Genomic DNA, 27,162 nt, shown 5'->3' on the forward strand with positions numbered 1-27,162 from the left:
AGCTGTATATTCTTTTATACTGTAATGCTACCATGGAAACAACTCAATTTCCCATCAGAGATTAATAACATTACATACTATATAGAATTAATGATTTAAAACCATTAAAAATATTACATATATCATAGATATGTTTGCACATATGTGTAGAAATAAATAAAAGTACAATGAATTTTCACTTTATTATTATTATTATTATTATTATTATTATCTTTAATTTATCCCTATTTTATGTATGTCTTAATTTCTAGGTTCTTATTCTGTTTTCGTGTTTCTTTTGCCAGCCTGTAATGACAAACTGTGCCACTTGGGGAGCTGTTGCGCACTCTTAGGCTGAATCGCAAATGTCTCCGTACTCCCTACGTAGTGCACTACGTAGGCTATAAAATAAGGGCATCTGCTCCCAAACACTGCGATATTTTACATTATATATTTCATAGAAAGCCGTTTCAATTCTGCTAGAAGCTGCACGACTCTTTACCTAACATTTATCGCTCTATTGTGGTACAGAATCCAAAGTTTCCCGACCTGTGCGGCGCACTTGGTAGGGAGTACGGAGCCATTTGGGATCCAGCCGCGGTCTTTCATTCCACCAGTCACCAACCACACCGGAACTATGGCAGGGCAGCTAAGTTGTGGTGCAGCTAGGTTATGTGAGCTGTTGGGTAGGACAGAGCTGGGTTTCACTCTGACTGCAGCCCGGGTCTATGTTTAATTTTGGTAGGATTGTACAGGAGCCGCTGGTCAAGAAGATTTATGAGTGGTCGCTCTTAATCTCAGGTAAAGTAAGGACTTTTATCTGACCTGTCAATCTATCAGGAGCTAACGTTAGGTTAAGTTACTGGCTAGCTTATCTGGGTAAACGTTAAAGCTATGCTGTCGAGGCTTTTTTGAAATGGATAAAAAACATTATTGCCAACTTTTTTAGCCTAACTGGCTCTATTTCTGAACTAGCAGTGATGTTTGAATGTAATAAACGTTTATCTGGTTGTTCGCTGGTTTCACTGGTGGCGGTCAGATGTGTTGAACTGTCCTCACATCACAAGAGCCAAGCGGTCACGTTGACACTGTTTACTGAAGTCCCAGAGACGGTTAAATCTTGGGTTTGGCCCCTGAAATCTGGCTCTGTTGGTTATTAAACAAGCTGATTTAACACGGGCAGTGGACTTATCTTCATTCAGGCCACTGGAACAGACTAACATAGGTTAATTGTATGTGTTTTGTAATCCATTGCTTGCAAATTTTGAGTAAAGGAGAGAGTAGCATCACCCATGGTTGGCTATTTCACAAAGAAAGGCAGGATTTCTCAGTAAACTGGGTCATTTAAGCCAAAAGGTTGAAGACTGTCTAATAGCAATGCCCTCCAGCTCTTCTCCTGTCTGGTTTGTTCTTGTTCCAAGTCATCAGGCTAAACGAGAAACACTGCTTTGTGAGATAAACAGCCAGAACTGATCTCAGATCAGCACTTGTGGTCACTGTCACCTGATTCCACAGCAGCACCCTTACTGCTGAGGTGGTTTGTGAACACCACAGATCACGGCTAGCAGGCTGAGTTCAGCACACTGATCACTTGACAGAGGTTAATTTTGATGATGAGGCTGCATTTTCCTTTTGAGTCATGACATTATGGCTGTCTAACAGGGTTGAAGTGGTGCCATTTGTCATCTGTTGCAATGGGGAACGCCAGCTGCCATAACAACCACTTGGGAATACCTCCGGGAAAAGGGCCACATCAGGTGGGATGCGCAGACTTAATGGTGGGCCACACAGTACAGGTAAGTGAGTGAATGAATGAATGAATACCAGCAACGTGTCTAAAGGAAATCATGATACTATGAAAACAATGAGCTGTTCTGTGAGGCTGTTTAATATGATTGCGAAAGATCAGTGATATCACCAAGAAGGCATTTGGAAACTGAACAGGGAACAGACTTTTTAACTTTTTATGTAATTATTATTCCGTTGCCTCTGAACCACCGTGAACTTTTACCCGTAATTGAGTACAGCCTAGGATAAGGTCAGGGTGTTGCTGCATCCCATTATGACTCAGTGAATGGGCACTTGTGTGACACTTGCTCATTTTTCTACGTACACATTAAAATGTAATCGCCAGCTGTCTTTTTCAAACCAGAAATCCATCCATTCGCAGGGAACTTTCTTCAGGTTATACTATCCGTGCCAAGCTTCCGAGGGTTCCGAAAAGCCGGACTGGATTCCATGCCGGGAATACTTCAACGGCCTCGCAGACTTCATGAAAATGAGCAGAACGCTGAGCGAACGAATTTTCAACTACCTCTTTGGTAAACTCTCCTCGTACACCTTCAGCTACCCTGCTATTATTTAGGCTTGCAAGGAGAAAATGAATTGTAATCTGCAGTTCCAGCTAATATTCGGTCATTACAGACCTATGTATGATTTACAGTATGACTTAAAAGTTTGTTTTTCCTCTGGAAAAAGGGTCGTACAAAATCCCAGCAGCGTGGAACGCATCTTTTAAGCCAGATGGAAAATACCCAGTAATCATCTTCTCCCATGGGCTGGGAGCTTTCAGGTACATTTCATTGAAAACAGCTCCTGTTTAAAGACCTCTGACCCTGTAGTTGCCTGCAGTCACCCATGGAGTTGTCCGTGTTGTATTTTACAGGACATTGTATTCAGCCATATGTGCAGAGCTGGCCTCACAGGGCTTTGTTGTCGCTGCAGTGGAACACAGGTTTGTCCCTTTTTAAACTAGGATTTGAACACAAAGTCTTTCTAACTGGACATGTGTATGGTCGAGGCATGGGGTTAGAGATCATCGTTGACTGTAAATGGACGTGCCTAACAATAGAAAAGGACGCCTGCTAAATGAACTGTTCTGTGTCAGTGAGATGCTGATTATGTCATAGTAAGTGTGTGAGAAGTGTGTGGACAATAGTACGAACTAGGTCATCACATTCTTATCAGTATGCTTTGGTGTGACCATATGAAAAGCATGGCCAAGCTGTAGAGTCATTGTAGATCTGGGGACTGAAAGTGGCATCAGACAGTTTTTAGTAACACTTTACCTTAGGGTACTGCTCATAAGGCTTTATGACACCTTCATAATGCTGTTGTCGGAAGAAAACCTCGTAAACTTCACAGAAGAAGGAAAAAAAAACTACTTTACTTTCAATGTAAGTCAATGGAACCAGACGTTTTTCCAAGTCGTTCTGGCCATTTCTTTTGATCCATACATCATGAAATTTATACAAAACATAAAGGGCCACAGGCATGTTCAAATAAGCACCAAAAATGGAGATATGAGGTTTCCTTCAGCAGTAGTGATAAGCTTCTTATTACAACTGACATAACTCTACATAAATGTTCATTAAGCTTATTCCAGTAAGTGTAATTTGCTATAAAGGTTACATTTACCAGTTTTGATCAAAGTTAGCTAAAGTAGTCTTTATGACAAGAGGACACATAATGGAATAAGCATTTATAAACAATTATGTAGAGTTGTATCATTTGTCATGACAAGCTTATCACTGTTGGAACCAGTGGCATTAGACAGTTTTCAGTAACACTTTACTGTTGGGTACTGATCATAAGGCTTTATGACACCTACATAACTAGGTGGGGTCGATTCTTAGATGCATCGCGCAATGCAGACGTGGACAATTGTGAATCGATTCACTAAAGAAAATGTCAAAAATCGATTTTCTAAATTTTAATTTATAACATGATGTTGACGGAACGCAAAAGGTGGAACTTGGAAGTGTGGAAGTGCAGCGCCCGGACAGTCTGTGGCGGCACACAACAAAAACACTACTGGATGAGCGAGAAATCCGACCAGCTCCCTCTGCATTAAAGCCAGGTTAGGTCAGGAGTCTCAACACAAATGATAAGAAGAGCCATTTTGTCCTTTCCACCAAAATCAAACTACCTTGGGAGCCACAACATTTAATGTTCAGTATGTCTCAGTGTGTGTTAATGTAGTAGTATACGCTAAAAAATATAAACGAAAACGCTGATTTACTTTGCTCTGCTTTAGCATTAATAGCTTTAATTTCCTCCCATTTTCGCCAGGACACTTTTCCTCCAAAGTTAACAGTTTCTTGTAAAATGTCTCTCAACATTCGGCTGTCTAACGAGGCTGAAGTCGCTTCTCATTCTCCAGCTTCTTGTTTGAACTTTCCCGTTCCACCTTAAATTCTGCCTGAGGCACCAGAATGTAAATGCGGCACCATTTAAGGTGGAACGGGAAAATTCGAAAGAGAAGCGACTTCATCTTCACAAATCTTAAATCTGTCTCTTTGCCTTTTCGTTAGCGACTAGCTTGGCAAGACTGCGTTGCCATGTGACCTGCAGTCTGCACACCAGTTCTCAGTCATTAAGAACCAGGGCTTTCGCATTCATCATGTAATTTACACACAAAGTAAAGAGCAACAGGTTTTTTCAAATTGTCAAAAACTGAAAAGATGCAAGGTTTTGTTCCGACAGCAGCGATACGTAGATTTCATGTAGCCCAAAGGTGTAAGTAACGAATTACATTTACTCATTACTGTAATTGAGTAGTTTTTTGCGTAGAATTAAATCATAGTACTTTTACTCGAGTTAATTTTTAATGAAATACTTTTACTTCGCTATTTTAATTTTCATAATGTTACAGAGTAAAAATAAATTATGAGCACATCAGCTCAGTGCAGAGGTTGTTTGAGTCAAAATTGAGTAAATTGCTTAATTAATAATGTAATTTTAGTGAGTGTCCTGCTGCCCATCAGCTCCCTGGACTCTAGCTTACGTTAATAGGTGTGAACTTACAGACAGTAAACACATTCACAGCCTTCACACTGTATATTTTCACTGATATCTTTTCAGAACATTTCTACCATTAAAATCACTGTGTTGCTATGATTGACCGTGTGATTGTAGCCCTCTCGTTCAAATACAGCTCTTAAAGATCGTGTTTCATTGATGGCTCTCTTGATAAAACCAGTGTTATTTCCAGCTAATCCCATAGAGAACTGGTTTAGCATAGAGGTACGTACACTCTCAGGAAAAAGGGTATGAAACTGCCACTAGGGTGGGACCCTCAAGGGTCCATCTCAGTACCTTCAGTCAGGGAACATAACTGTACCATAATTCATTGAAATTATATTTTCGAAGCTGTACTGACTCCACACACCCCGTCTCGTCTCCAGCCTTTTTATTTTATTGTTCAGTTTTAAAATATTCGGTTATGAAAAGGTACAAATACAAACTTTTCACCTGGGAAAATGTATTTAAGGTTCAAAATTAGACCTTAAAACCACCTTTATTTGTATTTTTTAGTGTCTAAACTAGAGTCTAAAGTGTCCAGCATTTTACTGTTATCAGCCACATACTGTTACCTGCTATTGGATTGTTGCCATCTCCACTGAACATGTGCTGAGCTACAAGCTCAGACAAATCATTACAGAAACACTTTGATCTGGGGGAAAAAAGCTCCTTTTCTCTCCTCTTCAAACAGATAAGATGTTCTTGATAAAGTCTTGAAATTCGTGTATTGTATTAGCATGTGACGTCCTGCGTCACTGAATTCTGTAATCCCGTCATGGAAATATAGCCGTGCATCATTACAGTATTTTTCCCCTCAAGCAACTTTTTCCTTTTTTTCAGGGATGAGTCAGCCTCGGCAACGTTCTACTACAAGGAGAAGGGTGAGGCAGAACAAAGGCCTCATGCAGTGCATCAAAACTTCCGGCCCATATCTGACAACCTGGAGGAACAGTGGATGTACTACAGGGCGCTGAAACCAGGCGAGCTTGAACGTCCTCTAAGAAACAAGCAAGTGAGAGACTCACCACCTTATCACTGTTACAGAAAAACTAATTTCAGTCAGTTGTACTGTTGCTGTTGGCACAAGGGTCATATTGGTTATATGCTACAGACACTCTGGGGCTATTGCTCTTTCGTTAGCTTAGCAGCAGGTAAATCGCCAAACCGGTAACTTCAGGGGTTTAACATGCAGCTGCGTGTTAAATTAAACCTGACTGCTCTGTTAAAACAAGCACGAGTCTACCTGATCTACCACTAACCCCAGTGCTGGGCGATACAACCTCAAATTAGTATCACGATTAAATTAATGTTTTACCTCGATTACAATTAATGAACGATTTTGTTTTTGTTTTTTTGCCATCATAGTTCACTGACAAGGTTTGTACTGTAAATATGCTCTACATATTTAAATGTAAATCGTCTCAACAGCCAGATCAGAAATTATGCGACTTTCACGTCAGTCCAACTCAACGTTAGTCATAATTTCGCGCTGCTGAGACCTCAAACATTTGAGGTGATATTTCTGTACAAAAATTAGAAGAGACTCATCCAAAACCCTCCGTGTTTGAAGAGTTTTTGAAAGAAATGGCCGAACGAGGCTGCTGCATCAAAGAACAGTTCAAAGTCTGAAAGCAAAGCTTGTGACCAAAGAAGTGACCGTGCTCTTTTTACAGCGAGCTCCAACACATTCTTTGTGATGAGCCCAGCTGTCAGTCAGTGAAGCTTCATGATGGCTCCTGTGATGCTGGTGAAGATGAAGCTGAACCTCCGGGAGCGACTGGCGTTCATTCATAGTCATGATTGTTTACCTCTGGATGAGCCGCGTGAAGCAACGTGACATGTTCTTTTGCGCATGTGGGTCAGTTTAGGAGCTGATCTGTTCAGACTGAAGTTGCATACAGATCACATTTAAAAGATATTGTGAACAGCCAAACAAAACAGTCTGATTTGGTGAGAAAGTCAGATTTGGGCCACTTCTACCTGCTGTGTGAACGTAGCCTTAGCTCCAGTGTCGCAGACTGGACATGGTGAAGTCACATGACAACACGCGGTTGTATGTTTTTTAGGGGGACAGTACATGAACACAAAAAATCGAAACAACAGACATGGGCAAGATCACGTCGATTAGAGGTTCTGAAAGCCAGTTTCGATTACTTTTCGATTAATCGCCCAGCCCAACACTAACCTTCCCCTAAACCAGATGTCCTGTCCAGTTATGTCATGAACAGCCCAACTAATACAAAACACTGCTTAAGGTTACATAAAAGCTTTTAAATTGATAAGTCAGTATATTGTGAAATTTCATTCGTTTTTTCTTTCCAATTCAAAGTTCAAAGCATTAAAACTTTCTTCAGTTCATTTACACTTACAGCACACAATAACAGCCTTTTTATTTCGAGCTCAACCTAACACTGAAATGAAAAGTAAGTGTGTGCGTCACTGGGCAACTTAGGAAAACTTGTAATTTAAAACACATTAACTAAAACTGTGAAGCCACTACAGCAAAGATATGTTCATTTTTTTAAATGATTAGCTGATATGAAACTCAACACCGACCGAGGCTACGTTCAAAAAAGGCTCATCTCACCCGCGAAGCTACGATTCAAAAGAAGCCAGAAAGCTCGCTGCTGCACTGAACAGCCTTTCTGCATATTAAAGAGCTGCTCTGCTTGCCTCACCAACATTTTCACTCAGGCAGTTCTCCACTATTTGACAGTTGACCCAAAGTATTCATAAGCTGACAGAATATAGCTGAAAGGATGTGCTTTGGAATATGATAAAGCAAAAAATCCATTTTCTCTCCTTTTTTTTTATTATTAGGTGAAACAAAGAGCAGATGAATGCATCAGAGCTTTGAATCTGCTTATCGACATCAACGCAGGAAAGTCTGTGGAAAACGTCTTGCAGTCCACATTTGACTGGACAACATTAGAGGTGAGTATTAATAATGATAATAATGATGATAATATTATTATTATTATTATTATTATTATTAACAATAACAACTAGAAACATGCGGTTGCGCATGGTGTGTGTGGGGGGGGTATATTTAGTTTTTTGTACTAAACGAGTTACCAAGTGGTAGCTATGTGTTGTTGAAAATGAATGGGAGTCTGTGTGAGGAACAAGGGATGAAAAAATGCTACGTAGAGGAGTGGAGGTCAGTGTGGCTGTGGATTGTTGTTTGGGGACCTACCCTGACTGAGGACATGTAGTTTGTTAGCTGTCAGTCAAAGGAAAGTATGTGTCTTGTTTGAGGGTGAAAATGAATGAGTCTATGAGAGGAAGGAGGGATGAAAAAACACCACAAAGAGGAGTGCAAGTCAGTATGACTTCAGATTAGAGCTTGGAGATCTGCCCTGAGTGAGTACATGTTCTTTGGTGGCTGTTGGGCACAAAGAAACCTTAGGGCTTTGTTTGGAGCAAAAATGAATGGAAAGAATGAGTGATGAAAAAACGGCACATAGAGGAGTGCAGGTCAGTATGGCTGTGGATTAGAGCTTGATGACCTGCCCTGAGTGAGGACATGTAGTTTGGTGGCTGTCAGGCAAAGAAGTAATGGAGTTTGAGTGGTGGCGAAAATGAATGAGTCTACGGAAGAAACTAGGGATGGGGGAAAAAAACGACAAATGGATGAGTGCGGGTCAGAACAACATTGAATTTGTGCTTGTGGGCCTGCCCTGAGATGTGCATGTGAAACGGTGTCTTTAGGTCAAGCGGTAGTTCAGTAGATTGTCATGCAATTTTTCACCCCATTCATTCTCTATGGGAAAAAATTCGGCAAAATTCCATTGCTACACGGAATCAGTGCATCTGATCCAAAAGCTCTATACAAGCCCGAATCACACAACCAGTCAGGACAATCTGAAGTTGGAACAGTGTTGATAACTGGAAAACTGAGGGACGAGTTACGCGCCAAAAATCTGGCAGAAAAACAATAATAAAAAGACGAAGAATATAAATCGGATAACAATATAGTTGCCATGATCATCAAATATCAGACGCCCACAACATCTGAAGAACATTGGACCACTGGAACACTGGTTGTGAAACCAAATATTAATTTTTTAAGCCAAAAATACAGGTTTTAATGTGGTTTAAGAGCAAAAACAATTGAATATAATAAGCTAACAAGAAGGAAAAGTTCCATTTTCACAGGCAGGCTGTCACTTTAGGTTCAGTACTTTCATATTCATATGTTCTTTCACAGAACTGCATGGACCTGTGCAGAATAGCAGTTATGGGTCATTCCTTTGGTGGGGCCACAGTGATCGAGTGTTTGTGCAAGGAAGTCAAATTCAAGTACGTATCACAGTGGTAACGCAACGTTTTGAATGTCAGTCAGTTTGCAGCCTTACAATTTGAGGTTGGCTTCATTTCAGGTGTGGCATCGCACTGGATACCTGGATGTTTCCCCTTGATGAGGAGATATTTCCAAGTGTGAAACAGCCGATTTTTTTTATTAACTCTGAGAAGTTTCAGTGGGCTGGGAATATCATTGGCATGAAGAAGCTGGACTCTGCGATGATTCCAAGGAAAATGATAACTATCAAGTCAGTAATTTTTGCCAAACTGCTGAAATACCAAAATAAATAAATTAATACATAATAAAAACACAAAAGTAGCTTTGCCATGCTAAGTGAACATTTCTGTAGTAGACAATCAGCACGGACTGTATAAACAGTGCTTTAAACCTGACTGTGTTCTCTTTGTGTAGGGGGACAGTCCATCAGAGCTTCCCTGATTTCACCTTTCTAACTGGTAACTGGATTGGGAAGATCCTGAAGCTGAAGGGAGAAATTGATCCTCATATAGCAATGGATCTTTGCAACCAATCATCATTAGCATTCCTACAGCGCCACTTATGTAAGTTGGAAGTTTTCCTAAAACTTACTTTCACCCATGTTCAACTAGTTCTGTTCTTCTGTGTCTATGATAAGTGTGAGTACTTTTAGGGACTAAAATACAGGGTGATTCAAAAAGATGCATCCGATTTCCAAATGATTTTTCACTTGTAAATCATTACAGATCAATGCAGTGAACTGTAAATGGTTTAAATGAGCATAAAGTTTATTATGTAATTGTACAAGTGCTCAGTATGAACCTCCTCCAGCTGTACAGACAACATCAACACCATAGTCAGATTCATCCCATACTGGATTGAGCATGTCGGGTGTCGCTGCACTCACGGCTCTTTCAGTGCGATTTCGGAGATCATCCAGTGTTGTGGAACCAACGACGAACGTTCTGAGCTGTTGGAGTTTCACTGGCCACGAAAATCACACTGCACAGTTATGACGGATTCACTCTTATTGAAGTGGAGAACGCAAAACGCTTTCTGCTCAGGGGTCTCATCTCCTCACAGACTGAAGGGAGCCATCTTCCACTGACCGTCAGAAACTCTATGACCCCCTCTTTCAGGGGGTTGTGATTGGTTCCTAGGCGCCTCACAGTTGTAAAAATGTGGCGCTTTGAAATCGGATGAATCTTTCTGAATCACCCTGTACATGCTTGAGTTTTTCCTACACAAAACATAGGCCTGCCTCCCAATGTCAACTTAACATCAGAATTAGATTAATAGATAATCTAATAGAATTAGATATTTATAGATAATGTGTGTCAGAAAAAAAACATAAGCAAGACTATCTGATTCCCCTGCTGGTTGAGGTGTGATGATTTTAGGCATACAGTTTTGCACAGTGCTAATTGTTGAGGTAAGAGCTTCCTTTACTCAAGATGCAAAGTTCAGCCACTAGGTGTTGACCACATTAAGATATTGACCACATTAAGATAAGGAGAAAACTGTGCAAATCTGCTTGTACCCCCAAACTGTTGCACCAACATCCGCTATGGTTAGCTTTGCATATCCACTTATCTTGCCGAGTCATTTCATTAATTTCACACAGTAAGAGTTAGGGTGTTAAGTGTGAAACTCCAGCAGCACTGCTGTGTCTGATAGTACCTGCTCTGTGAGGGTCCTGAGCACTGAAGAACAGGGTAAAAGGGGGCTAACAAAGTATGCAGAGAAACAGATGGACTACAGTCTGTAACTGCAGAACTACAAAGTGCACCTATATAGTAAGTGGAGCTGATAAAATGGACAATGAGCGCAGAAACAAGGAGGTGGTCATAATGTTATGCCTGATCGGTGTATATAATAATAGATTAATACATCCATTCATTGAGTCCTTTGTTTCGAAGGTGTAAATTGCTACAATGACAACAGTAATTGTATCGTTGTTGTGGGGATTTCTTTAAAATAACACCATAGTTTCTTTTGGCCACTTCATACTAAAATGTTTTCCCATATTTTTCATCCCTACCTGAAGCACTTAATTTAGTCCAGACTAAATGTGTAAGCATGTTTATCCTCCCCTTTTTGAACTTTTTACTCACATTCTTTATCCAACTTTTGCACTTTTGTCAGCCAACAGGCATCAAAACTCTGAATTGCATTGGTGTGGAGCTTTCTGACTAATCAGATGTATGTTTTTCTTTACAGCTCTAGAGAGGGATTTCAATCAGTGGGATCATTTAATCGAGGGAAAAGACGACAACCTGATTCCAGGCACCAACATCACTATACCTCAGTCATCAATGTAATCCATTGAGAGAAAATGAGCACAGTGCTTCATTTTGTGGCTCATATTACTGTTACCGACTAGAAAAGAGTGAACAAGATGTTTAAATGTACAGTAAAAGAAGAAATGTGAAGTATGTAGCCACTACTATGAATATTTGATGTGCTAAATTTTCAATTCAAATTTATAGTGACATTTTAACTGCTGCATAATTGAATTTCTAGGAATGGACCAAGTCAGAAATATTACAAGTGGCAAATGCAATCAACTTAATTTGAGGGGGGTGGGTGATTATTTTTTCCCCATAGTAATACTTATACAGGTAATTCAAATTAAAAGGTTAATTAATCAGTTGAGGACATCAACTTCTCTCCGCCTCATGTGCCTTGTTTCTACAGTTACATTTAGCAGTACTGAATTTTTTAAACTGAGAATCACGTGGTGAATCTGGAACACTGCTAAATGAAGGGATCTCTTTCTGGAGACCAGTATATACATACATACATACATACATACATACATACATACATACATACATACATACATACACACACACGTTATTAATTACCTCAGTACCCGAGTTAATCATTGATCATAACTTTTTCTATCAAACAATAAGCATGTACATTTGTTGGCAATCAGTTTTAAGCATGTGTCAAGTTTATCTGGGTGATTTATCAATTTCTAAAGTTTTTAATGCTCTTTAAAGCAGTCAGTACAAAGTTTTTACACTACAAAACACCTTTTCTCCTAGAATGAAATGTTTAGGTTGTATATTAATGTATGTTGCAATAATAAAAGTGAAAAGCACTTAAGATTTTACAGCTTCGTGTTTACTGATTTTTAAATATACTGCAAAAAGTTGGATGTCTTCCTAAAATTTACTTTCACTTAGGTGCAACTAGTTTTGTTCTTCTGTGTCTATGATATCATAGACTATGCAAGTTGTGTGCTTTTAGGGACTTGATGCTTGAGAGTTAAAATACATGCATTTTTGTCTTTCCTAAACAAAAAACATAGGCCTGCCTCCCAATGTCAACTTAAAATCAAAGCAAAAAATCTAATTTGCACAATCCCCCCCCCCACTCCAAATGGAGTCAATCAGCCAAGACGTGTTTGACATTTTAAGCTTTGTTGTACTTTAATCCATTTTTATAGAGCAGGGGTCACAAATCTTATCCACAAAGGGTCACTGTGGCTGCAGGTTTTCATTCCAACAAAGCAAGAACTCACCTCATATAACTAGCCAGTTGTTTGGAGACAGGCCAACTGACTGAAGTAGTAGAATCAGGCGAGTTTCTGGTTGATTGGAATGAAAACCTGCAGCCACGGCAGCCCTTTGTGGACAAGATTCAGTGACCCCTGTTAAAGAGTAACATTAAACTAAGATTTTAATAAATGTGTCAGAATGTAAGATTTTAACTGGTCAAGCTTTGTATTCACTCATTTTTAAGTATACTGCAAAAATAAAGGAGATGAACAGTGTGGTACACACTACGCTTAAGACTTCATTTAAAAGAAAAAGTTTTTGTAAATTGTGTAAAAAGACAACGGACCCTGGTGTAAATTCACTACGTCGCCCTGAACTCTGCAACACTGACCCATGAAAGGGTAATTAGACAGCGCAGCCGACGACATCTCTGAGCATTTTTTATTTGTAGAAAAGGTTTAAGCCTCCACTGACTAATTATAGTCTCAACTATGATGTGTTAGGTTTATAGTCAAGTGTACAGCTCTGTTCAGAACACCAGTCAATGATCTTCATAAATATGGACATGATACTTACAATGTGCAACTTCTTCTGCTTCTGCAAAACCCAAGTCCTTGATTTCTTTTCCAAAACTCAAACCTCTGTACAGACTGGAAATCATGTCAGTAAAATGTAAAAAAAGTACTACAAAAAGTATGAAAAATGCTGTTTATTTTTATCGCACAAACAAAAAAGTGTTTTCCTTGTTGTCAATTCGCAACATGTAGCACTTAATGTGGATCACTTTCAGACTTAACATTTTACTGAAACCATGAAAGAAAATCTCTTCTGTAATGAAGTATTTGATTTGGTAAAGCTGAAGCACTCGAACAATAACAGGAAACCCATGGTGGGAAAAAGTAAACAGAACATTAAATCTCTAGTTTTCAGAAATAATAATGATATTACAAAACAGATAAGTGCTCATTATAGAATTACTAATCAGCTTCTCAAGCACAGGTTTCAGACTGAGTGGAAGCCCCAGCACTTAAAGGTTACTGAAAAGTGACGGCAGGGTACAAATCAATAAGTGGCAAAATGAAACCAAGTGACTTCCACAGATCTGTCTTAGAATAAGAGTGTGCTTAAGTAATCAGCAGTTACTCTCCGCTATCTGGCTCACTTGCCTCTGTTAAAGGTACCTGCCACGCTTTCACAAAGATAATATCATCGTCAGACGTGTCCTGAACTCTGAGAGCGAGGTGAGAAACTCTGGAAACGCTGAGCTCTTCTGAGTCAGGATGTTCAGAAACGGATGCTTTTGCATCCAAGCCTGCAAAGCATGTGAGTGATTTCTGTGTAAGTACAGAACCTGATGACAGATAGAAAAAAGACCTTTAATCTTGTCTTATCAGAGGTTTTCCTGTTGTTTTTCTGAGAACTCACCAGAAGATGCTGTCACAGCAAGAGGAGGTTCAGTGCCCACCTTATCTCCTGGAAGCTAAGGTTAAGACAAGCAGTAATTATCATAATATCTACATACCAAGAGTACTTCAAGCGGACAGCAGCATTATCGTAACATACCGTGTCGTCAGATGCAGTGTCCGAGTCCAGTTCAGGATCACTCACAAAATCAATCAGATCTTCTGTAAAACCTATTAAGAACCAGCAGGATGTCAGAAAACACTCACCATACCATTTAACAAGAAATTAAAGACTTCTGAGACTTTTTTAAAAGGGTTTTTATTTTCGTCTCAGTTTTGCTTTTGAAGACTTTGCTTACCTAAAGTAATAACTATGCACTCATGTCCCACAATATGCCAATGTACCAAAACCTGTTTACCCTGTGAGGGGAAAAAGTTGCTTTTCTATTGGCAAGAGGACTTACTTTTCTTTTTTTTTTCCACCCAATAGGTTCCTGGTTTCCTGTTTGGTGTAACTTGTGTTTCCTCTTCCGTTAGCATAGTTAAGAGGTATCAGTGACAGGGTGGCATACACATAGGGACATTAAGTGCAACACCATTATTATTATTTGAAATAAACTAATCATGCTAATCAATGTTTTCACCATTAGAACCCCTTCACACTTGTATAATATGTTGTGCATGTGTTCATTGAAAATCAACAGGACAACAAGTCACTGTACTTTAAATAGGTTAAAATGTCTTACTGTTAACTTCTTCAATCAAAGCATCCAGATCAGGTTCAGCCCCAAGTTCCACATTCTGGACCTACGAGCCAATATTAAGGTTTTAGCTTTATAATACTTATAATCCATATATTTACTGGAACTAATGCAAAAAAAAAAAAAGTACCTTCTCTAGCGGTGTTGCTGCAAGGAAATCTATCAGCTCATCTTCCCCCTTACTGACCTCACTGGCACTTTGATCTAATGTTACAACATCTTGCAAAAGAATAAACAAAGAGATGAAGATTATTTCAGATAAGGTGAATTAAGTTTTAAATTTTTCAATAAATGAAAGAAAACATAAACAGACCTCTCGGTTCCTCGACCGGAGGACGTGTCTCCACAGCATCTTCAGTTTGAGCCTAAACGAAAACACACACACTGATCAGCCGTGACATTAAACCTTGTTTCTACACTCACTGTCCATTTTATCAGCTCACTGACCGTACAGGAGCACTTTGTAGTTCTACAGTTACAGACTGTAGTCCATCTGTTTCTCTGCATACTTTCTTAGCCTGCTTTTACCCTGTTCTTCAGTGGTCAGGACCCCCATGGACCCTCACAGAGCAGGTACTATTTGGATGATGGATCATTCTCAGCACTGCAGTAACACTGGCGTGGTGGTGGTGTGTTAGTGTGTGTTGCGCTGGTACGAGTGGATCAGACACAGCGGTGCTGCTGGAGTTTTTAAACACCTCAGTGTCACTGCTGGACTGAGAATAGTCCACCAACCAAAAATATCCAGCCAACAGCGTCCTGTGGGCAGCGTCCTGTGACCACTGATGAAGGACTAGAGGATGTAAAGTAGATGTAAAGTCAGTCTCTGACTTTACATCTACAAGGTGGACCAACAAGGTAGGAGTGTCTAATAGAGTGGACAGTGTGTTTAAAAACTCTAGCAGCACTGTACCAGCACAACCTGCTCTGTAGTGGTCCTGTGGGGGTCCTGACCACTGAAGAACAGGGTAAAAGGGGGCTAAAAAAAGCATAATGAGAAACAGATGGACTACAGTCTGTAATTTTAGAGCTACAAAGTGCTCCTATCTGGTCAGTGAGCTGATAAAATGTACAGTGAGTGCAGAAACAAAGTTTTAATGTTATGGCAGATCAGGGTATTTTGTAACACAGTTTGCTTGAAAAAGGTAACTTTATAAAATCCCTCCAAAAGCAAACAATTCAGTATTTTACCTGAACCTCTGAATCAGAACTGATGTTCTGTCCTAGATCTAATACTGGATCCATCTCCAACACTGGTTCTGCTCAGGAAGAATGAAGGAAACCACTGAACTTCTTTTCCTCCAAAAATTTTACAGCATTTTATCAAGTACAGTTTTGATGTAATACACCATGCTGTCCTTATAGTAATGCCTTACTTTTATTTGTACAAAAAGACAAATGTGCATTTAAAATTACATACAGAAATAAACAAAAGCTGAAGGTCTTGTCTCATTCGTGCAGGAAAGCATTCTGATTTAATGTAAATTAATTAAATATGAAATGTGAAACAAATATTCAAAATAGAAACACCAAAGTCATACATTGATTATGAAAATATTTTACTTACCTTTTTGCTCAGCCGAAACATCTTCAAACATTTCACCCTACAGAAGAAATATTCTTTTTAAACATCATTAAACATTTCTGGAACTGGTCTTAAAGATCACATCCTGTTTGAAATAAATGGGAATGAGAAATCAACACATTTTCCATCTGTAACATGAGTGAAACTGTATCAGGATGCGTCTCAAAACTAGCTTTCACTTGGATGACAGTGGTGAAAGGGGTAGGGATGTGAAACGAGTACTTAAGTACCTGCGAACAGCCCAAGGAGTGGTATTTATCTTTTAATTTGATCTGTGTCATTTTCTTATATGATTCTAAATTAATACTTATAATTTCTTGTATTACTGTTTATCACTTGTCTGTAAAGCACTTTGAGCTGCCACCGGCATGAAAAGTACTATATAAATTAAAACTATAATTATTATTATGATTTTTATTATTGTTATTGCCAGTATTATTATACAGTGCCAGTATTTGAAAACTGAAATGAATAATAACCTGGATAGTGATTTGTTACATTTCATCTTGGAAAGATGGAGAAAATATACAGGCCAGCAATTCAGTGAAACTAAGTTTTGCTTGTATGTGTGATTAAGAATATTATACTTCGCTACTCTGAAATACGTGTGCATGAATGTGACCGCGCCTCCAACGGTGCACTGTTGAGGACATAGTTGAGAAGAGAGACAGCGCGGCCATGTTACTAACAAGGTTAACTAGCCTGGCTGATATTAGCCGATAAAAGTCCAGGAATGATTTCTGACAAAGAACATGTTGGCACGTCGTCCACTGAGGAGAAAATCCTTGTGTAAAAGACAAATACTCATCAGCATCCGACATGACTGTGGTTAGCTGTTAGCTCATTAGATTATTTGAAGAAGAAACCTTCAGTACTCACCTGACATAAAAAACCTACTAATGTCCCTCAGCTGTTTTTGAATAAAAACATATTTTCAAGTGCATTTCTCAGTGGGTTGCTCTACACCTAAAAAGCTTACAGCCATACATTATTTTCAGCCTTTCCAGTTTTTCCCTTCCTGCAGTTAACCAGACATCTGTTCATTAACTTTTACGGATACTCCTTGAATATTTGACTTCTGTAGCTGCCCCAAGACTCTGGAACAGTCTTCCGCTTTTCACAGAGGAATCCCCCACAATAGAGGTTAAGTTAAATCTTAAAACCCATCTACTTCCTCAAGCTTGAGAGTCTTTTTTTAATGATTATGCACTCAGTAACTGTTCTGTCTTGGTTGGTTCCGTCTTGCCACTGTAGCTTTTCTATTTTGTTTTATTTTGCGTTTGTTTGTTTTATTGCTTTTTATTCGTCTTGTATCAATGTATTGTATAGTTTTGATTAGATAGTAGTGGTTATTTTAATTGATATTGCGGGGCACTTTGGTCGACACTTGTCTTTTAAATGTGCTATAGAAATAAAGGTCACTTGACTCCCCGAATAGCAAAATTATTTTATCGTTTAACTCCGAAGTCATTTTAGAATCAGACACAAGTCATTATACTTTGATGGAAGCTTATGGAAAAACAAGAACTTTTGCCTTTTAAAAGATATCATGAATCGTGCCTAATAATTCATGAACTAATAATGTAAAATGGTCCATTGTCAATTTCAAGTTGAGGCACAGGTCAAGCACCATCTTACCATTTCCAGAGGAATATCAGGGCCTTCATCGGAGCCTTTGTGCTCATCTTCATACAAAGGTTCTGCTAATCAAAATTAAAAACAATGATGGGCATCACATTTTCCATGATGGTCCCACAGCTGCCCCACCAATGATAGACTCTATGTTGGCTAGACAAATAAGATTACTCACTCTCAGCATCTCCCATCAAATAACCTGACCAGGAGGCATCTTTATCTTGAGGCTGCAATAACAAGCACAGAAGACAGCTGGAGCAATGAAGAAATGTTCAGCCAACTCCTCCAGTGATGTTCAAATTTGACTGCATTCACTAAGTCTCAAAACATATTTACCTGTTCCTCAGGGATAACAAACAGATCCCTCACAACCACAGCACTAGACTCTTCAACCATCTCCTCGTCGTCTAATTCTAAAGAGGCATTTCAAAGATTTTCAAGTAAACAAAATGTCAAAAAAAATAATTTAAAACAAAAGAATAAATTCTCTTACCAGAAGGTTCCACAGATGCAAAACTGGCTACAGCTTCATGCTCTGTTTCTTCAGCCTATTAATAAGTGTGTCAGAATTACTATCACTTTAACCATGTCTGTAATGCATTTTTCCTTTGATTTCCTCCTAAATAACAAAATGACATGCATACCTACCTTTGACAGAAGATCAGAATTTCGTTCCTCCAACATCTCTTTGCCTTCTTCTATGAGGCAGCATTGCAGATTAAATGTCAATGTGACATACAATATTGCGATTGTACAGTAGTCAATCACATCTACACAAGATAACTGTTAAATCTGTTTACCACTACTTTCACAATTTATTACTAAAGCTAGACTGTTCAGCTTAGTCTAATGACTCCATTTCTTTTTGTATTTTATCAAACAGCACAAAGAATCATGATCAGGTTTTCAAGTCTGCACTGCCTTAAATATATTGCAAATATCTGTTTAATTCAGAGGTGATTGTACCTGGTATACTGGTATCGCCACCACAAGGAACCTGTAGGTATAAATCACAGTAAATTAAAACATTTAAAATGAATGTGGTGCCAGTGTTCAATGACGCCACACAAAATTCTACAAACATTCAAACAGGAGCAAAATGAGCAACTGTAAATCCTGTGGCAAAAGATGTTTTACAAAGGATTAAACTGTCTTAAACTGTGCCCCAGTTTAGTGCGATCAATAATGAAATTTTAATCGATAGTCATCGCAAATCCTCCACTTGTAGTCTTGACAATACTAACTAACTTTTTAAGGAATGTGTTTTACTTAATAGCATCAGACATACTTGAGACAGTACACACCTCACTCACATCAGGCGTTTCTCCTAACCCTGCATTCACACCAGCAGTGACGTGACAAAGCGGCCAGAGCTGGCGTTTTCCGGCCACAGGAGGCGGAGCGAACGTTGGCGACGCAAAGTGGGCGGAGTCAGTGACGTGACAAAGTTGAGCGGAGTTTTACCTTTCTAATAAGGAGCGAAGCGATGGGGCGACTACCAATAGGAACTGAGCATTGATCCAGAGCCGTTTTATGAGGAGCCTGGCCACTTCCTATTCTCCCTGTTATATCAAAAACAGGCCTGTTAAACAGCAGAGGGTGCCCGCAAGTGAGTCCTCAATGAATGGGAGTAAATGGAGCTCAATGGCTAAAAACGAGAAGTTAAAATAGTTTCTAATCCCTCGGCCAGAACTTTTCTTTAAATTTTAGAAAGTAGGAGGATGTATTTCACTAAAAAAAAACAAGGAAATCTTACCGATATATTTCCTTTTTTCTACACCAAACGGGTTTTGGGCAGCAGAAGGAGGGCATTACTGCTAGAGCGTGACTGATTGGCGAATGGAGCAGCTCATTAACGTCATGGACGTACATGAGGTGCTGTTTTAAACTCCTATAGCTCGAGTTTAAAAGCTCTTAAAAATATAACAGCGGTGTTAAAATGTTTTATGCTGTTCTGTGTTCAGGAAATGATCGCATTCTTTTACATTAAAAATGTTTAAGCATTCATAAACTATGGTTTTGCTCAAATGCTCCATATCAACCCATTCATTTTGGACTCACTCGGGAGTGCCCTCGTCTGAAAAACCTGGAAGACATTGCAGAGTGGTAATTCTCCTCTCTACAAGTTCTCTGATTGAGCAGTGTAGTACGCGCTTCATCTCCGCCACTGTGGAACGGTACACTCCATTTTTTGGTTCCTAGATAATTGTTCCTACTACAGGTGGAATAATGGCAGCAGTGCTTTTGCTGCCAATAGGCAGTAATCGCAAAGACCAAAGACCGCTTTCCTCACAAACTGACTGCACAGACATGGGGATTAAACAAAAATAAGCACACAAGTGATTTCTCACCAGGTCTTTTATTTCTAGTGGGAATGCATCCGATTTGTGCTTGGCGTCAGTGAAACCATGGCAACCAACGGTCCACTTGAGTTCAGAAACGGCCACGGGCGATGAGCGATAAGCAATTTGGACGACAAGAGGCGAAAAGTCGCTGCTGGTGTGAACGCAGGGTAACAAATTAAAAAACTGCAGTTGTGAAGACTCTTAAAAAAGAAAAATCTAGCAGTGGCTTTCTATCCTTAAATAGCTGTATAGACAAACTTCAGTCAGGTTTTTGGAATAATCATAGTACTGAGACGGCTCTAATTAAGGTTGATATTCTTTTAAATATATTTGTGGAAAAACATCTGTTCTACTATGGCTTGATCTCAGCACTGCCCCTGATACCATTGACCATAAAATAGACAGACTTGAGAACTGGGTTGGTCTCTCAGGAACTGTCCTAAAATGATTCGCTTCATACCCGCAAGGCAGAGACTACTCTGTGCAAACAGAAAATGTATCTGAGAGTGTGCCAGTGACCTGTGGGGTTCCCCAGGGTTCAATTCTTGGGCAATTCTTAATTTATACATGTTGCTACTTGGCTAAATAATGTAAGACTATAGGATATCTTATCACAGCTATGCAGATGATACTCAGATCTACTTGGCCCTCTCCCCAAACAACTATGGTCCCCTTGACTCACTTTATAAGTGCATTCAGCACATCACTAACTGGATGGGACAAAATTTTTTGCAGTTGAATAAAGATGAGACAGATTATTACCTTGCCTATTATTTACCTGCAATAGTTGCGCTGGTACGATTTCAAAGATGTTAACAGGATCTACCACCACCTCAGAATCATGGTCCAAAAGCAGTACCTGTAAAACAAGCACCAAATATTGTTTCATAAATTATATATATCATTATTTTAGAATTGCACCTGAATACTGACCATTTATTGTGGGTAAAAATCAACAGTTAAGGTTATGATGTTCACTGCTATGAGTGAGTTCACAGCAAGATATATACTTACCAAGGTAGTATCGTCAGAAATCTTTAAAATCTGTGCTCGGCACCAGTTCTTGTGCGCATGGGACCAAATCACACATTCTGATCCAATCTGATTTCTCTCTGCAGCCCTCCGTATGTACCCCAAGTCTTAAGAATCGAGAATTTTAATATATGCATAAAAATCATGTAATGCAATGCATATCCTGTAAATGTGATTTGAACATACCTGATTTAATAATCTCGGGATCGTCCTCAATCCTGTTGTGTTTGTGTTCTGGAGTTGATGAATGTTTTTCATCTTTTTCATCACTGAGCTGGTCTTTCTGAAGTGAAATTTCCACCAGGTTCTCATGAACGTTGTTCGAAACATTTAAACCTGAATCCATCGCTACAGCCAATTCATTAGTGGCAAGATTTTCAGTGCCTGCAGAGGTCTCTGTCAACTGGGACTTCTCGTTTGTAATTAGATCTTCGACTACAACCAGCTCTCTTATGTTCTTTAATCCAGACTCCTCATCCTGAGATGGTATTATGCCCATGTCAGCATCACTTGTATCTGATGTATCCTGTTTCTGATGCCCAACCATTATACTTTCACATTCTACTTCTGGGTGATGCGTTTCAACTGTTGAACTGCAAATGTCATCCTGTGGATACTCCACAGCTGTCTGAGGAAACTCCTTGGGCCTTACTGTAGCTTCAGCTACACATTCGTAAGATCCAATTTCAATAACCACCGAAGGATTAACAGAAGGAACTAGTGGTGCATTTGTTGTTTCAAATGACGTGCTCTTGCAATTCCAACAATTTTTCATCGCATCATTGATGACGAGTTCACCACATTCTAGACTAACAAAATGAGGAGTCTCTACATCAAACAAGCCGCCCAGTTTCAAAACTGTGACTTTCAAGAGCTGGTCAGTGATGAGCTCAAAGAACTGATCATCTGCCTTGTCATTCCAGGAGCCCTCTGAAATATCAAAACCATTAAGCTGGCAGGCAAATGCCTGAGGAGGCAAATCGGACACCTCACACGGCAGGGGTCTGACCTCACTCATTTCAACTTTTGACTCGTTTCCATAGTCAACAAATCTAACGGATAGTGTATCACATTCTCGTGAGGTCACCTTTGCACGATACCACAGCTTGTCCTCAGGATAAAGGGCAATGCATCCACTTCCAATCGTCAAGGATTCATCACTCAAAGCTTCAGTTTCCAAAGCATTACCAGCCTTTTGTATTACATCAGAAATCCTCTGCAGTTTTTCTGTCTCTGCATTCTGACACCAGAAAAGCTGTGGCCCACTGACGAATGAGGCATATCCAGTGATGGTCAGTCCTTCCGAAATATCAGGATTCTTATAAAACGCACCAAGATTGATGGCAAACAGCCCGCACTCAGTGACTGAGCTCTTTAATGCATTTGTTGGTGCAGTTGTGATGGATGCATCACTGGAGAAAGTAGATCCCAACAGCTTACCACTGACCTCAAGTTTGACCTCCCACACAGACCCTACCAATTCGATGAATGTGCATGTAACCTTACCAGCATTTCCTTCAATTTCTTTCTTGAAGGTAGAAGCCACTTCACTGTCAGCGTTTCTCATTCCAGTCAGTGAGCAGTGAATGCTGTATCTTGGATGTGAAGACAGTAATCTGTCCAGAGAGCATATCTGCGAGACTGAAACCTTTGCACTGTTTCCAAAATCAATGAATTCCACATCAACTGTGTCACTGATGGGCATCTTCCTGACAACTGCGCGATACCAACAGCTATCGTCAGGGAACACTGCACTGACCAGGTCACCTTCATGAATGTCATTAGGGTTGACGGGCACAAACTCTGACTGGTCATCATTTAACTTCTCTACCAGAGAGCAAAGGTCATCTTCATCGTTTAGTAACTGAACAAAGAAGCTCAAAGGACTACTGTAATGAGAGATGAACACTTCCTCTTCCATTCCGGGTTTTATCTCTTTCAAGGGAAGCTCGGCTTCTTTTAGGCCACATGGTTTGGTACTACTTACACTTGCAGATTCAGTATGGGATTCTCTATGAGAACCAAGATGCCTCGACTCCACTTGGGTCATGTCTCTTCCCATGTCTCCACCTTGGGACTTCACTGGGTGCTCAGCTGGCTTGGACCCATTATTTTTTAGGGATTTCCAGTCATCAGGAGTCTGCTGTGGTTCTTTTCCTCTTTTAAAGCCATGCACGTTTTCATGAGCCTCAATGACTGAACGTGCTCCGTCACGAATGAAGCCTTCATTCGCTCTGTGCGACACATTTTGTGCGTTCTGATCCTTGAAATTAAATCCTTTTACAGTAACCTGTTCATTTCTCTCTCGTTCAATATGAAATTTCTCTCTGATCATTGCATTCACCTGAGTTTTCCCATCATAAAGCTCAACAATTAGTTTGCCGCTTGGTTCTTTGGCTACTACCAATGCTTTGAGAGGGCGATCAGTTGCAAAATTCTCAAACCAATTATTTACTTCACTTGGCACGTTTTCAGGTATGTCAGAAAGCCCACCCTCAATTGCCTGTACAGGTACGGACATAATTTCACCAGCTTCAAATGGAACTGGAAGGATATCAGATTTCTCAACTTCCTGCGTGTCCCCATAATCCACAAAGTTGACAACAATTGAAGGCTTTGCAGATGTAATCTGTCCCCTGTACCACAGACCATCTGTGTATTTTGCAAAGCAAACTTTTCCAAAGGTCTTTGGGCAGTCAACGTTCTCCAGCTGACTGCATAAGTTGTTGACTTTCTCTGCAAGTTCTTCAATCTGTGCAGAATTTCTTTCAAGCTGGCAAAAGAAATGACTGACACTTTTTACACTGGTGATGTTTACATCTTCTTCAGACCCAGTTTTTACACCATGTGTGGAATAGTAGTATGTGTTCAGGTGAAAAGGTGGAAGAGGGCCTTTTTTAGATGGTGCACGGTCAGCCAAACCTCTCTGGACAAGAAGGTTGCAAACACTTTGGAAAGGAGTCTCCAGATCCACCACATTGAACGCCACTTTCTGAACATCATACATTACAGCGTACACGGTACATTTCAAGACCACATTCATAGAGGCTGCGTTATCCACAAAGTCTTTAAACTGTGATGTGGCATCCGGGCCCCAGTCTGATGGGGAGTGAGAGACTGGATGAATCAGGTTGTATAAGCTGCACCGGAAGGCTTGTCCGTTCAGCTTCAGGAATGCTGGATTAATGCGGCGAAGGTCATGTATGGCAACCTTTATCGTCTGTCCATAATCAACAAACAGCACAGTCACATGGGGAGTCTGGTGCCTTTGAATGACCAAGGCTCTATACCACATTCCATTCTCTGGATGACGAGCAACACAGGCCGATTCTAAAGGCGTTTGAAATTGACTGTTTGCATAGTATTCCTGGAGGTCTTGCATTAGCAGTTTCAGACGTTCTGCATTGTTAGCTTTTTGACACCAAAAATCATTTGGGCTCTCAATACAAGACACAGTAACCTCAACTGAACTCCCAATTGGAAACAAGTACTCCTTGAAAGCAGCTCTGGTCTCAGTTACAGCAGGTGAACTGGATGTTGGAGACATGTGTTTCTCAGTCATGTTACAGGTGTGTCCCTTTTGAGGGTAGCCTTTGACAACAGGCTTATCTATAGCTTTCTTCAGTCCTACACTCTCTGCAAAGCCTACACTGCACAGCAACTTGGATAAATCTTTTTCTCCATCTGACTCAGAATCAATTACCTTGACAACATGAGTATAATTGCACTTGGCAAGTACGTGCACATCAAGAACTTTATCTAGAACAGCTTTTGAGAAGAACAACGTGGACTTTTGATCCCAACTTTCACCACTTGGTTGGATGCCGTACAGAGCACACTTTACTGCCAGGGCTGGCAGCTTTTGAAATCTGAGAGGCAGCTCACGAAGGTTGGAACAGTCAACCAGTTCTGTGTTGCCATAATCAAGGAAGAAAACATCTGCTTTCTCATTGCTGACTTTGCAAACAGCAGCCCTGTAGAACACACCATCTTGAGATTTGGCCACACAGAGTAGACCAGGTACAGGCTTCCTAATCAATCCCTCAGGGCTGGCCAGATCACTATATAGCTCTTCTAAGCCTTCCATTAGCTGGTCAAACTCATCAGCATACTTTTGTGTCTGAATCCAAAACTTTGCAGGACTGTCAACATGCTTAACAACAGCCACATGGGAAGTGTTGGGTGTCAGACTTTCTGTAAAAAACACAGGTGTGTTTCCTTTCAAATCCAGGTCAGTTAGATTAGTGCCTTCTGGCTCATTTCCAACAGAAATCTTGCTCTTCTGAGATGATGAGCTCTTGTGAACTGTATAGTCTCCATGGGACTTTGAGTCGATTAAGCATTTTTCTCTCAATCCAAACAAGTTGTTAATGTTTGTGTTTTCATCTCCATAGAGAGTGACATAGTGGACACCCTCTGAAAGGCTTTGATACTCAAACTTGGCAATGACCGTTCTGTTGAGCAGTAAGGATTTCAAGAAGTCGATCTGTGAAGCTGTCCAACCAACCCCTCTGTCAATAATCCCATGGAGAGAGCATACATAGGTCACAACAGGCATGCGGAAGAATTCTGGGGCCAGTGGTCTGATATTCTCTACTTGGACAAATCGTTTCTTTCCATAATCCACATGCAGTACCTCTGCCACACTGTTTGAGGACATGACCTGCTGCAGAATAGAGCGATACCACTTGCCATCACTTCCTCTTGATGCACAAGGGGCTCCCAGGTTCTCAGTCCTGGCAAAAAGAGCTCCAACTCTTCCTTCGTAATGCTGAGTTATTTGTTCTGTTAGTTTCCTGAGCTCCTGCGAAAACACCTTCAGCTGACAGAAGACTCGAAGAGGATTCGTCACCTCTGTGACAATCACAGTCTCAACCGTTTCTGTTTGCAGCTCTGGATACATGTAACAGTGCTGCTTTTCAGCTTGATCAAGGAGCTCCACTGGTTCGTTTTTGACGGTTATTTGCGGATCTACGGACTCGGTGTGAGACTGCAAAGAACGTGTAACAAAGTCTTTGAACCTTTCATTCGACAATTTCTTTGCAAACCCCATCTCAAACATTTGTTTAGACAGGCATGGTATATCGAGCAGAAATGTACGCTGAGGTACTACAACATCCTGAACACAGGCAGTGACTTTTCTCCCAGTGAATGTTTTCATGAACTCCAAGGCCATTTTTGACCATCTATTTTCAGGGGACAGGGGTAGGACATTGGCCAGAACACAAAATTCAACTTCAGGAGGCAGGTAGAAAAAGTCAGTCTGGCCCCATGCCAGAGTGTCAGTAGTGGCGCGAAGCGTTCTGCCCTCATCAATGAGAAACACACTGTAGTCTGCAGCATTTCTTGACACTATTCGGGCTCTATACCATGTTTCGTAGACCCGCACAAGGCACAGGTCACCAGGACTGCCTTCTGCCTCGTGAAATACTTGCCTGGGGTACTGAATCTCTTTTTTCATTCGCTGGTAGGCAAGTCTCCGGTCCTGGTCAAAATTGCACCAAAACTCTACCAGAACGCAAAGAGGGTTCAAGTTCACTCTGGTGATGAGCACAGACACACTGGAACCAGGTGATGGAAGTCCAGGAATGGAACACATTGCAGCGTTTTCCAGAAATCAGGTTTTCCTTCAAGAGACTCTCAATGACTAGAAGCATGGTATCTATAAAGAAAGTAAAAAGGATCAAACACCATAAAAACAAAGATATGCTAGAATTAAAGACTTGACTTAGACCAGTCAAACTGGAGATGAGGTGAGGGGTGATCTACACATGATTTCTACTCCTCCAGCTATACTGTTACTAATTTAGCTGGATTATTAATGCACA

At 40.3% G+C, this 27,162-nt stretch overlaps 2 protein-coding genes across 2 annotated transcripts; one reads left to right on the forward strand and one right to left on the reverse strand.

Moving 5' to 3' along the window:
* Nucleotides 1–605: 605 nt before the first annotated feature.
* Nucleotides 606–11,701, forward strand: pla2g7 (phospholipase A2, group VII (platelet-activating factor acetylhydrolase, plasma)). Its single transcript, XM_036581375.1, has 11 exons — nt 606–780; nt 1,642–1,775; nt 2,150–2,300; nt 2,458–2,551; nt 2,645–2,713; nt 5,623–5,794; nt 7,603–7,716; nt 8,993–9,084; nt 9,165–9,335; nt 9,500–9,648; nt 11,285–11,701. Exons 1-11 carry the CDS (start codon nt 708–710, stop codon nt 11,383–11,385), a joined length of 1,320 nt encoding a protein of 439 aa, XP_036437268.1. The 5' UTR covers nt 606–707; the 3' UTR covers nt 11,386–11,701.
* Nucleotides 11,702–13,706: 2,005 nt separating this feature from the next.
* On the reverse strand, nt 13,707–26,933 carry tdrd6 (tudor domain containing 6). The gene is made up of 17 exons (XM_036582597.1): nt 21,521–26,933; nt 21,317–21,441; nt 21,081–21,161; nt 18,924–18,954; nt 18,606–18,655; nt 18,451–18,505; nt 18,294–18,370; nt 18,133–18,184; nt 17,961–18,025; nt 16,305–16,341; nt 15,929–15,996; nt 15,051–15,102; nt 14,868–14,941; nt 14,723–14,783; nt 14,137–14,207; nt 13,999–14,053; nt 13,707–13,885 (listed from the first exon to the last, which is right to left on the reverse strand). Exons 1-17 carry the CDS (start codon nt 26,931–26,933, stop codon nt 13,713–13,715), a joined length of 6,540 nt encoding a protein of 2,179 aa, XP_036438490.1. The 3' UTR covers nt 13,707–13,712.
* Nucleotides 26,934–27,162: the final 229 nt, after the last annotated feature.

The sequence above is a fragment of the Colossoma macropomum genome, unplaced genomic scaffold (genome assembly GCF_904425465.1).
Source record: "Colossoma macropomum unplaced genomic scaffold, Colossoma_macropomum, whole genome shotgun sequence".
In the NCBI taxonomy this organism is placed as follows: domain Eukaryota; kingdom Metazoa; phylum Chordata; class Actinopteri; order Characiformes; family Serrasalmidae; genus Colossoma; species Colossoma macropomum.

Bases quoted from the DNA above. Each gene is read 5' to 3' on its own strand.
- tdrd6 (XM_036582597.1), bottom strand. From the start codon at position 26,933: ATGTGTTCCATTCCTGGACTTCCATCACCTGGTTCCAGTGTGTCTGTG. The intron at 14,784-14,867 runs GTACTTTTTTTT...ATTGGCTCGTAG, and splicing joins CAGCAACACCGCTAGAGAAG to GTCCAGAATGTGGAACTTGG. The intron at 14,054-14,136 runs GTATGTTACGAT...TCTTAACCTTAG, and splicing joins ACACTGCATCTGACGACACG to CTTCCAGGAGATAAGGTGGG.
- pla2g7 (XM_036581375.1), top strand. From the start codon at position 708: ATGTTTAATTTTGGTAGGATTGTACAGGAGCCGCTGGTCAAGAAGATT. The intron at 2,301-2,457 runs GTAAACTCTCCT...CTCTGGAAAAAG, and splicing joins AATTTTCAACTACCTCTTTG to GGTCGTACAAAATCCCAGCA. The intron at 7,717-8,992 runs GTGAGTATTAAT...GTTCTTTCACAG, and splicing joins TTGACTGGACAACATTAGAG to AACTGCATGGACCTGTGCAG.